The following is a 12,861-nucleotide window of genomic DNA, read 5'->3' as shown; positions in this document are numbered from 1 at the left end:
AAGCTGCATAAGCCAACACATTCAAAAGCCAGACTTATTTATCACACCTCTCGCTGGGTTGGCTCGACTGTTATCCAATCATAGATTAAATCAAGAACATGTCCCACTTTTCCCCAGCGACACAGACAATCAAGCAGGGTAGAGTATTTGTTTTCAGTGGCACCATTTTCCAGATTCTTCAGTTTAGAGACCACACCACAACTAGAAACAAATGCAAACATGATGTATCAGCTTTTTCAATACATAAACATACCTCAAAAGTCTATAGAACTTTGCAATGTCCCCATGAATTGAAATATTCAGTTTCCTTATTGGAATCAAACCTGCATAGCACACAATTGAAAGTTTCTACCCACATTTGCAAAAATAAATAAATAGTACCTGAATGTAGGAATAGAAGTGGGTGACATGAAAGATGCAAGGACAATTATTGGAGAGACACAACGATCATCCTAGGTTGAAGCAAAACAGTTTAATAAGGAATTTCTACACTTTTTGTAAACAGATCATTCACAAAAAAGTTCTAAGTGCTTCACATGGTGCCCCGTCATTTTCATAGTTCATTAAGAGTACAGCAACACACTCTCAGAAAGTTAGATCAAGAACTATGAAGTCTAATTTGGTACATCTTCTTGTACTACACCTCACCCATTAATTTGGTCTAGCTTGTGCTACAAATATAAACTAATAACGCTGTTAGAGCTTATATACACTCTGCTTTCATATGTTCATGGTTACATTATTCTTCCCAAAGTATTTTAAAACAGTACTGAATAAAAAGAAGCCCCATTCATTTAGATCTGTGAATGATAAAACATTCTAAGTGAATACATTTATAGGTATATATATTGAAAGACCATTCATGCCTTAAACGTTAGAGCAAGAGTATGCTTTAGTCCCTTAAAGTTAGAGAAAACAGAGCAAGACCAACACAACACACTGCATAAGAATCAACAGTTTCTCTTTCTAAAGGGTGGTGGATGGGTATACAACCCTTCATCAATATAATGATGAACTAAAGTGATTTTCTCATACTACAGAAAACTCTCCTGTCTTATTCCTGTGTTTCCTCCCCCCACATAAAACCCCAAAACAGTTTCCCCCTTTCTGTTTAAGGGGCAAAGGGCCACAGAATAAAGCATGTGAGGTAAGTGTTACAGCAAGTTGGATTCCAAAGGAGCCCTTCTATTACAATAGCCTCTTTCCATAAACATAATTAAACCTTTGCAACCAACCCACTCTAGGAGTTTTAAGTGGGATTTACCTTAAATACTTTTAAATACTCAGATAGTACAGAAGCAAATTTTCGGACAATGTGGTTTTTGGCTCCTTCATTGCGATCAAGTGCTTTACGAATGCTTCTCCACAGAATTACAATAACTTCAAGTAAGCCTGCCATAGAAGGTATGTCATCAATGGACAATACATTATTTGGAACCTGAAATGTAAATATTTGAGGATTATGCAATTTTTCTTGTATCTAAAATCAGGCTTATAGAGCTTTTTTTTAATGGAAAGAATCTTCCCGAATTTATGTGCATGTTAATACCACGGAAGCTGTGAAGAACGTTAGAAAGAAAGGAAGCAGTTTTAGAAGTTTACCATTATACAAGAGAGGGTCACAGTTTCAGTAATCAGGGGAAAGTGAAGATGAATTAACATTTCTCCTTATATCTTGCTATAATACCCATCGCCTTTAATCCAGATTTTATTGTCTTATAATTTTCAAATTCAACACCTTTGAAGATAAGACCCCCCTGCTGGATCAGGCCAAAGGCCCATCTAGTCCAGTACCCTATTCTCACAGTGGCCAACCAGATGCCTACGCAAAGCCTGCAAAGCCAGCTCAAGTGCAACAGTACTCTCCCCACTTGCAGTTCCCAAGACACAGTATTCAGGGGCATGCTGCCTCTGACAGTGGAGGCAGAACACAGGCATTGTGGCTAGTAGCCACTGATAGATGCTGGAGGCACAGAAACAAGATGGGGACCCTGGAAAAAGAATGTGGTGGGTGGGTGTGTCAAAAAGAAAAAAAAATCTGGCATTTCAGAGTGAGGCTTTCCAGGGACTGGGAAGGAAAACCTAAAGAACATACATGTATACTTCTTACAGATTTATTTTTACTTTACAAAATGTCTAGACCAGGATACCAACCTTGTAGTAGTTTACGGGTTAGCACTTTAGCTGCCAGAACTAGGAAAAATGCAGGGCTTAGGGCTACTTAGAGGTCCATTCTGCACAACACAGGAAACGGACCTTTAGTGTGGCAGCACCTACCCTGTGGAATTCCCTCCCCTTAAATATTAGACAGGCATAATCTCTGTTATCTTTTCGGCACCTATTGAAGATTTTCCTCTTTCAACAAGCCTTTTCAGCTGAGACCTACCCCAGTCTGCCTCTGTGTTTTTTTTGTTCTTAAACCTTCTTTTTAAAATGTTTTTAATCTTAGATATTTTGAAAGCTTTTTTAAAGTAACATTTTTGAAGATGTTTTGTTTTCATGATGTTTTAATGTTTTTGGTGATTTTGTTTGCTGCCCTGGGCTCCTGCTGGGAGGAAGGGTGGGATATAAATCAAATAATAGTTCAGATGTTGCCAGTAGCATTAGGACTGAACATGGTAAGGAGTGTGCACACCACACGCTGGCCTGGTTCACATATCACAGCAAGCCAAATTGTGGCTTACCAGAATAACACAAACGTGGTGGTTCTTGGATAGGAGCTTGCACCCACTTTGCACCTCCCTAGTCTTTTTAGCAGAGAGCAGCAGCTAACCACAGGGTTAAGTTAGCATGTTGTGAGAACCTGCTGTCGTGGTTAAGGACTCTCCTCCTTTACCACCATTCTGGGTTTGGACAACACGCTAAGCGAAACTTTGGCTTGGCTGCTATGTTGTCCTAAGCTAAAACGACCTGGGAAGAGCAAAAGAGAGTACAAGCTTTTTGTGTGGTCCATGTAAGCCTTAGCTTGGCTTACTGTGATGTGTGGAAAATGCATTGCAGACTGGGACTGATGGGAGTTGAAGTCCAAATCATTTGTAGAACACCAGGTTGGCAAAGGCTATGGTGTAACATAGGACCCAGAGGTAAGTGTCAGTCACCAAATCTTCTATTCCTAAAAGGAGTGGAATGAAAGCAACAACTGGCTGAATTGAGGGCAGGGAGTGTCCACAATTCCTACAAGTGGTAGCAGCCCTGCATGGTCCTGGGACTGGCTCGCACACTCATTCCCATGCAGAATATTACCACAACTGTAAACATCAGGACCAGACCTAGTTTTTCTGATTTCTGCACTGTAGCTTATCACAACTTACATTATGTTATGTTAGCTCATACTAGATATGTAGATCAGACACACAAAGAAGGAACAGAGTTTCATGTGCTTGAGCTAGGCCTGTCTCACACACCCTGCCACATCCACACAATGAGCATGCATGTCTTACGGGGAACTCTTACACATGAGCACAACTGGTTTATCTTATTTGTCAGATTCCATTCCACAATCCTGAGGTCTGCACCCCACAATGTGCAGAATATCTCTGCTACTGTCAATCTCTAAACCAGTCCAAACCCTGGATATCCTAGCCATACTGGAGAAGTAAAGTTCTATGAACAGAACTGCACAAAGTCACCATATGATAATACAATCCTAATTCGTTATTTTTTGTACTAGGGAGAAGTGACAAAGGCAGTTGAGATGTAACTAGAGATATGAAGGTCGGGGGGAAGGGGGAATGTTTTCCCCACCCCCAAACTTTTCCTTTTCTTCCCTGGGCTTTCACATCTCTAGATATAACCAAGGGATATCAAGCACAGACCACTTCAGCTCACCAGTTATGGTTATGAAATGCTGTGCTGGTTGGGGATTTACACGATAATGCTTCTAAATATATCACATTACCCTCTTCAAAGTGGTGCAACAACCCATGAAAAGACGATTTTAGCGTCTATGCTAATTTTCAGAGTTTTTGAGAGATATTGCAGATCAACTATTACCTGAAAGAAATTCAACTCACAGCTGACTAAAGGTAAAATTGTAATTTAGACAAATCCTTCAACCGCTACAACTTATTATTTATTTCATTTCATTATATTTATACCCCACCTTTCTTTCATCAAGGAACCCAAGGCAGCATACATATGGTTCCCAGGTGGTCTCCCATCCAGGTACTGACCAGACCCAATCTTGCTTAGGTTCAGCAAGGTGGTGACCTCATGTGCCTTCAGACCATACCGTGAGCCAAGTTTCCATTCTCTTTGGAATGGGAAGGAACACAAAGCACCCAAAAACACACTCGATAGTTCAAATAGTAAATAGATGTCCACTGTTTTTTGTCCCAAAGAGCAAAATAGAAGAAAGGCCTAGTGCAGACTCCATAAAATGAGTTTGCAGCCATAGCTCAGTGATAAAGCATTTGCTTTGCAAGCAAAGGGTCACTGCCAGTCAGTGTAGACAATACACTGTGGATCAGTGGCCTGACTCTGTACAAGGCACCTTCTTATGTTCCTAATTAACATCTTCATCTTAGAAGCTTTCTGTTGTATTCTTACACTCATGTTTTCTTTCTCACTGTCTTCATCATCACCGTTGGATGCCTTTAATCCCTGCTGGATACAGGCGTTCAAACAGCTCTGAATGGTAAGCATCAATTTAGCTAAAATTAAGAACAAAGTGTACAATTACAAAAAATAATTTGGAACAGGAGCAATTTAAGTAGTGGACAGCAGAGCTACCAACCAAATCATGGCTTCATTAAAAAAAACAAGTAAATTTAAACATTTAAAGTCTTCAAGTTATTTATTTATTAGCCAGTTCCCTTGCAAAGCAACCCAAAACAATCTAAAACAAAAGATTAAAAAACAATAACCATTTAAACAAGATAAAAAACAGTTTAACAATAAAATATAGTGCTGTTCAGAGCTTAATATTTTATTCATTGTATTTTTTGCTAGTGATTTTAATTGATTTGCAAATGGCCCTGGAGCATCTTCATGACTATATATTTTAAAACAAAATAAAAATAAATCATTTAAATGTGGCTGAAGTTAACACCCTGTATCACTCAATGGCTATGCGCTGGGGGAAAAGTTAAGTACTATCTCCATTTAAACATAAATAAGCCGAGTAGATCCATAATGCATGCATATAAAAAGGTGGCAAGTCAGGAATACAGCCGCATATAGCAATCTCTCCCTCCCTCTTTCTTCCTGGCATTTTCAATCTGGCACAGAATTCTTCTGAAGCAGCTTCTAATGTATGGGCATTTACAGTAAGAGCTGCCCAATACTTTTTATTTATAGTTGGTTTATGATAAACCAAGCCATTAACTTTCCAGAACTTTACCTATGTTGGTTGGGCTAGTGTACTCATAAGCATACTGGTAGAACTTTCTAGCTGCCGCTGGGTTCATTTGGATAAGTGCCACACAGCGCTCACACCACACTTCTTCCAGCTGATCAATGGGCATGAAAGAGCTGAACAGAAGATTTACTAGGCGCCGGGACACAGGCCGTGAATCGATCTCAAGGCGAGTTAAGAGATGCTCAATAGGACAGATTTTCCAAAACTGGTTTGTGAGGAATTTTGGGGGGGGGGAAGGGAGGGAGGAAAAAGAAAACAAGTGATCATGATTACAGTTTATAATGATCTATGAATTTCCCTTCATATGTATTCCCTACAAACTCATCTAATAATCCCTTTTTGCCTTGTCATATGCCACTCTTCCTTCTTCTAAAATTTCTGTTCACTTCTGCAAAACCCTCCCTGGACTATCACAGCCTAGTCCTTTCAGGATTCCTTCTAGCAAATTTTATTATTTCTTACACACTTTTCACCATGAGGTAACACATTGTCGTCATATACCTTGTGCAGGTTACAACAGAAAAATGTAATATTAACATCAAATAATCCTCTTCCAATTTGTCCTCTTGAGTCCCGTATCAAGCCTAGTCATCTACCTCTGTCTGCATCCAATCTATAGAGTTTAGATAAGCCACCTGGGGACCGAATGTCCCATTTCTTTGTGTCAGAGTCTAGCGCACCACTGGGGTTAAATACACAGAAGGGAGCAGAAGTTCTCTTACTTGTGCAGGAAGTTATTATTCTCACTCTAGTCTCATCACACTCGCATGAGTATTAAAGTTAATTTTTGGCAACGTTGAAAGGAAACCTATGGTTTTTTTATTGCTTCACAGCTGAAGGCTATTTGGACATTGTTCTTCTTCTCCCCGACTCCTACATGTGCAAATAAGGAGACCCCACAATTACTTAAACAAGACTTCAGATACTAAAGGAGGGGCAGGTTCCATTTGCAGGGTCGCTAATATAACAGCATTCACTTCCGTGCAGAGTAAGGAGGACAAAGGAAGCAAGAGCTCAAGGCTCCTTCCCAATCTCACCAGATAAAGAGGAAGTAGCAACGGCCAAACTAGCCTAGAAATTAGCAGTACTTTAAAAAGGTACCAACATCTGGTCATACTTATAAGGAACATTGTCACCTTCTTTCAAGTGACAGAAACAGAGCCTTTATTTTACTTACTGAATTATGTAAAATACAGCACCCCAATAATCTATCAAAAAGCAGCACTATATATTCTTACGATGGCCAGAATACTGTGCACAGCTCAAGTAAAGTAGAAATAAGGAAACGGTAGGAACAATTTGGAATTATAAAACTAACGGTATTGAATAAGCAAGAACATGTTACAGATGGTGGGCTATGGCAATGACTTAATGATAAATTTCTGTGGACCAACTAAATTAAGAAATGAAATCAATTAAATCAAATAAATAATCTGAAAGTTAGGAAGTACAACAATGTATAGTTTTTTAATACTAATTAAAGTTTATAAAACTATTAAGCCAGTGCATTATATTGTTTTATAAATGTGAAATAAATGTAATTTTGATGTTTTGTGTGGGGGGATCAAGTGACACATTGCCACACCATAAGTTTACTTATAAGTAGGCATGAGAGCATGATGGTTGAAAAATAAACTGCTCTCCCTCTTTTTTCAAATCTCAATGCGAGTATAGATACATGTGCACTGATCTTGTCTTTTTTTTTGCTTAAAAATAATTCAAGTCTTCATCATCATTTGTATATTAGAGCACATGCACAAAGAGTTATAAAGCAAATTCAAGAAAATAAGTGCTGCTGCAGATAGAACTATAGGGGGGAAAATACTTCTCTAAGGCTCCCCACCACCACCACTTTGGGATTTTTATTTGTTTTGTTGTATACAAAGCAATACATAAAGCACTCAAGAGACCACAGTCACATAATGATATTATTATTCACCCTAAGTCCTCCTGTCTGATTTGAGTCTAAACCAATAGTTTTACATTTCTGGAGATCTGCTGGAATACGGTTGTCCCTCCTGGTTCTATTTCTTCTTAAACAATTCATCATTATCCCAACTCCTGGTCTCCAGTCAATGCCCAGTTGAGTTCTCAAACCTTTTTCATTTAGAGGCAGCTTATTTTTGCAGCTACAAAATGCTAGTCATTTGCCACTTTTTTTTAAAACAACCAGGAAATAATTGAATTCAACCTATTGGTTGTTACTCAACTGCTGGACATACGATCAAGATAACTGCTATAAAATCTGCAAAAAAAGATGCTTACAATTTCTAGGCACTGGTTAATTTAAAATGCAACAATAGCGAATAGTTTGGAGTGAAGTGCTAATGGGTTACCTGCACCCCTTATTCTTTTAGGATTGTTGCAATATTGATGAATGCACATCTTTCAGAATAAATTGCCTAGTTCTATGCAGCCTGTCTGCAGCCTAGCAAATCTAATTTATCCTACCTTAGCAGCCTTGACAGACTTAATTTTCAGCAACATATCAACGAAAGCCACTCTAACTTTCTCTGAATTGTCATGGAGATTGTATTTCAGGGCTGGCAGGAGCTGTTCTAATAATGGGTGGCTTAGTACGTTGTCCAAAATTATAGGCAAGCACTGCAAGAAAGAAAAGAAAAACACCAATAAAAGGTTATCACAAGAAAGCAGAGAATACAGAACTGAAACTATTCTAATTGCTAACCACATGCTGCTCAGACAACCGGCCCTGGAGAATGACAAAAAGCAAGACAACACATTTTATTAAACATGTCATTTAAATGCAAAGCGGTATATGTTGTCCATATAAAAAATTATTGTATTAATATTCCTCCCACAGAGGTGCTGCTGAACTGGAACAAAGACAGCAAATATATTTATGAAGGCACAAAATAGAGGCATTTCGAAGGCTCAGTACACCTACTGAAATTTTTATTTCAGTTTAAGGTACAGTTAGCTTAACAAACAGCTCTGCTCTGGAGAACTTAACTATTACCACATTGTTCTAGTTATTACGATTGTCTTCTCATTCCAGGCAGATGCAGTCTGCTTTGGCAAGCTCATTGCTAATCAGCAGCATGACCTTTGCAAGCCAGCCACTACAAAGTTTCATCTTTAATAGGCAATGGCATTTACTACAAACCAGGGGTGGAGAACTAGTGCCCTAGCGGCCTATGGGCTGGATGTGGCCTCCCCAACCAGCCCAGCAGCCTCCACCCTTTCCCAGACCCCCTTTTCCTGGCTCCCCAGCTCCTTTTCTCCAATCAGATGAGGGCAAGTGTGAGTGACATCAGAAGCGAGATTCATACCTTCCCACCATCTCTCCCCACCACACACTGCTCAGCTCAGTAGCAAGGAAGAGAGGATACGACCAAGTCGCACTGACAACTGCCCACTGAGGAAGGGATCTCTCCAAAACCCCTTTGCTGCATTTCCGTGCTGTGCACTGAGCAAATGAGCCCACTTATTTTTCAGTGGGCCAAACAAAATCAAAGTAGTGTGTGTGTGTGTACAAGAATCGTGCATTTATTTTATTTAGTCGATTTTTAAACTGGCCTGTGTCAAAATATCCCAAGATGGTTTACACAATTAAAACAAAAATTCAGTAATACATTAAAAGTTATACATCTAAAATACATGAAAGAGAATTACATCAATCCAACACTGAAGTACAACAGCAAATAAACAAAAAAAAAAACCACCCTGGGAAGAGTGATTGATTGTTAAACTACTCTGGGAATTGTAGCTCTGTGAGGGGAATAGGAGTCTCTAAACAACTCTCGGCATCCTTAACAAACTTCAGTCCTCAGGATTCTTTGTGGGAAGCCGTGACTGTTTTGCTTTGAATGTATTTATTTATTTATATACCGCCCCATAGCCGAAGCTCTCTGGGTGGTTTGCAGTACCTAAAAACATTAAAAACACATATACAAATTTAAAACACATCTTTTAAAAACAATTTAAAACACAATTTAAACATTTAAAACAATTTAAAAACACATGCTAAGATGCCTGGGAGAAAAGGAAAGTCTTGACCTGGTGCCGAAAAGACAACAGTGATGGTGCCAGGTGCATCTCATCACATAGATCATTCCATAATTTGGGGGCCACCACTGAGAAGGCCCTCTCCCTTGTTGCCACCCTCTGAGCTTCCCTAGGAGTAGGCACCCAGAGGAGAGCCTTAGAAGTTGAGCGTAGTGTACAGGTGGGTTCGTATCAGGAGAGGCGTTCCATCAGGTATTGTGGTCCCAAGCCGTGTAAGGCTTTATAGGTTAAAACCAGCACCTTGAATCGAGCTAGGAAACATACAGGCAGTCAATGCAAGCGGGCCAGAATCGGATTTATATGTTCGGACTGTCTGGTCCCTGTTACCAATCTGGCCACTGCATTTTGCACAAGCTGCATTTTCCGAACTGTCTTCAAAGGCAGCTCCATGTAGAGTGCATTGCAGTAATCTAACTTGTATAGTGCAGATGGGGCCAAGGAGAGTGGGAAACAAGTCCAGTGATGAGTGTCGAGAAAGAGTGGTCTAGGAAGCGTCATGAGGACCAGCTAGAGAGGCCTGGAGGGCTGCATTGGGCTCCAGGCTAGAGGTTCCTCATTGAGCCTGCTATCTGACAATGATCAGTGACTGATCCTCTCTGTCAACCAAGGTAACATTCCTGATGTAAAACAATACTCCTCCACTTTGTTTGTCAGCAAACATCAACCTTAAAATGGGGTGGTTGGTACCAACTTCAGGTATTATTTGTTTTAGACGATGACCCCAGAGGAAATTTAGCTATGGCAGCGGTTGGTAATGAGAAGCTTTCCCTGAAAGAAACATCTTGTGTATAACAATAGCCAAACATATATAATACTCAGTATGGCCAACAAAACAACAAAGTAACTTGACAAACACAACTTGTTCTATTTCAAGTAAAAGTCAAGAGGTGAAAATGAGGGACAACTTGATTTCATGACAATACTTTTTATTATGCTAATGTCTTGCTCTCATACCTTCATTCACAAATCTGCAAAAGCAGCAAATTGCGCAGGCACAGGTCCTTGCGCTAATGGGATGACTTTGCTGCATACAATCCATAGATTGTAACTACCTCCATTCCTCAGACTGGTCACTCTTTGTGTACGAGGGGAGGCAATAAGAAGCACCCACTTCTGATAAGCAGCAAATAATTTATCTTTGCTTGCAGTCATGGAAAATCAACGTTTGCATTCAAATCAGGATCCCAAACTACACAGTTTGCCATAGATGCAACAGCAAATTATGATTTGCTGCTAACCAGAAGTTTTGTTCTTGGCTTACTGCTCGTAGTTTGCTTGGGAAGAAAACCACAAGCTTGGGTTCAGAGGCTATGTTAAACCAAACCATGGCTGAATTCATGACAGCAACAAGGAAAGGAGCAAAATGCCTGCAATTTTAGCCTGTGTACCAGCACACTGTGTGTTCAACCTTTAAATCGGAGTGACACTAAGTTCTGCTTTAAAGCACCATGTGAACCAGGCCAAGAAGAAACTATAATTACCAAAACAAGAGATTTCATTTTGTGAAAAAGACACTTACTTTAAAAACAGAGCATCGAACATCAGCTGAGGTTGCATCAAAAGCAAGATCTTCAATTAGAGTTTTTAAGAGGTCAGCAAGCACCGTTGCAGGAATCATCTCCCAATATTTGAATGCTATTTTACTAGCACCAAGTATGCCTGTTGAGCGGACTAGAGGTTGAGGATCTTCTAAGAGACTCTATTACATATACACAAACAAAAAATACTATATCATGAAAAAAATAAATACTATATCATGATTTGCACTCTTCCGAGTAGCCAGGTAGCTCACATTTGACAGTTCACAAAGACAACCTTCTCAAGGGATGGTAGTTTAAATATTTTCAGAAACAGCAACACCTAATGAATTCTTCTATGACTTTATTATGAGCTCATCTGGGCTTTAAAGTGTCTTTCTTATTCCAAGATTAGACATGTAGGAATTGATTGTATACAAGTTTCTCTGGGAGAAAATGCTCCAAATACATGTATACATTCATTCGTACAATGGAATTAAATTTTAGTATTGAGGGCTCAGGTAGGGGGAGAGAAGCAAACAGCATTCACTATTCTGCTGATGAATTGTTGCATATAACGTAGCATCCAGCCTAGAGATGTAAAATTTCCAGAAATTAGTTTTGTTCCTTTTTTCCAGATAAAAATGGAATTTTTTGGAAAAATTGAAAAAATGCAATATTAAAAGTCACTGTGTATACTTAAGGAACATCAAATGTAATTATGTACAAGCTGGTTTGGCATAAAATTATCACATCTGGTATATTAAAAGTACATTTTATTCAAACAATGATTACAAATAGAATTTTTTAAATTTTTACTTTTTTTGGTAACAAATGGATCTACAAGATCCTGAACTGTAAGGAACCTCTTTTGTTTTGCCAGTTTATGAGGAGCAGGCAAAAAACAACTAAAAAAAACCCAGAAGAAACCATCAACATTAATAACAAAGGAAATTATTTATGTCTCCGCTAGTCCTCCAGTGTCAAGTAGACATAAACATCCATTCCCATAAAAAGAACTGAGAAAAAGGAGGGATCCAAGATCCAGTAAGATATTTTATTCATCATGATAAAATAAAACATTCCATAATCCATTTTTTCTTCAATTTTTCAGAAAAAAACAAAAAAGGTTTCGGGGAAAAAACAGGTTTTTTTCCCAGGCCTTCACATCTCTAATGAAGCCTGTTAAGGGTTGCATTAAGTTAAGTCCTACTCAGAGTAGACCCATTAAATGAATAAACCTGAATTAGTCATGTCTATTCACTTCACTGTCTAGTCCAAGTAGGACTGGCATCGAATACCACCTTATGTTTTCAATGTTTTTAAATTCTAGGTAGCTGTGTAAATATGAAGATGCTGCCTTCATCAAGTACTGAAAAGTTCAAAATAAGGCAAGACAGCTACTTGCAAAAAGAAAAAGCACTAATGTCTCCAATTCCATTTTTTACTTTTTCAGTAAAAAGTAGAAAGAAAGCATTTTGTTACTTTTGGCTACCCTTAAATAAACCAGTTTGACGGAGGGTGGATTGTAAGGGAAAAACCTACAACAGACTTACAAATAGTTCATCAAATTGCCTTTGGATTTCATTTTCCATATCTTCTTTATTAAAAGATGGATCAAGAATGGGAAATGCATCAACAAATAGCAATGCTGCATTTGATCGGACTTCTGAGTTTCTGGCCTGTCGCAAAAGAGGAAGAACTTTAGATAAATTATAGATATTAGTCACAGAAAAAGCAAATAATGACTAATCATTGTCATGTATTAAAAACAACGATACACAATGGTTTTAAGGTGTCAACACTCAGCAGTATTCATGCTGCATTTGCACTTGACTATAAACAATAGCTTAACATTACAAGAATGAGCCTAGGCAAGCTTTGGGCTTATTTGCTCCCCTTCTTTCCTCTCCTCCTCCAGCATAGCCAGGACAAGGAGTTCAGAATCTTTTGCTT

At 38.8% G+C, this 12,861-nt stretch overlaps 1 protein-coding gene across 2 annotated transcripts in view; it reads right to left on the bottom strand.

Moving 5' to 3' along the window:
* Positions 1–12,861, bottom strand: part of NCAPG2 (non-SMC condensin II complex subunit G2) — a 51,604-nt gene that overhangs the window by 16,996 nt on the left and 21,747 nt on the right. For both annotated transcript variants that reach the window (XM_061587255.1, XM_061587254.1), the window contains exons 11-18: positions 12,462–12,587; positions 10,908–11,087; positions 7,811–7,963; positions 5,342–5,564; positions 4,549–4,652; positions 1,265–1,438; positions 382–452; positions 48–201 (exon numbers count right to left, since the gene is read on the bottom strand). In XM_061587255.1, coding sequence (XP_061443239.1) covers positions 48–201; positions 382–452; positions 1,265–1,438; positions 4,549–4,652; positions 5,342–5,564; positions 7,811–7,963; positions 10,908–11,087; positions 12,462–12,587 — 1,185 coding nt within the window. The remainder of the gene's footprint in view (positions 1–47; positions 202–381; positions 453–1,264; positions 1,439–4,548; positions 4,653–5,341; positions 5,565–7,810; positions 7,964–10,907; positions 11,088–12,461; positions 12,588–12,861) is intronic.

This window comes from Rhineura floridana, chromosome 10, assembly GCF_030035675.1.
Source record: "Rhineura floridana isolate rRhiFlo1 chromosome 10, rRhiFlo1.hap2, whole genome shotgun sequence".
Lineage (NCBI taxonomy): Eukaryota > Metazoa > Chordata > Lepidosauria > Squamata > Rhineuridae > Rhineura > Rhineura floridana.
The sequence above is the reverse complement of the archived record's forward strand: the minus strand, read 5'-3'. Positions and strand labels throughout refer to the sequence as shown.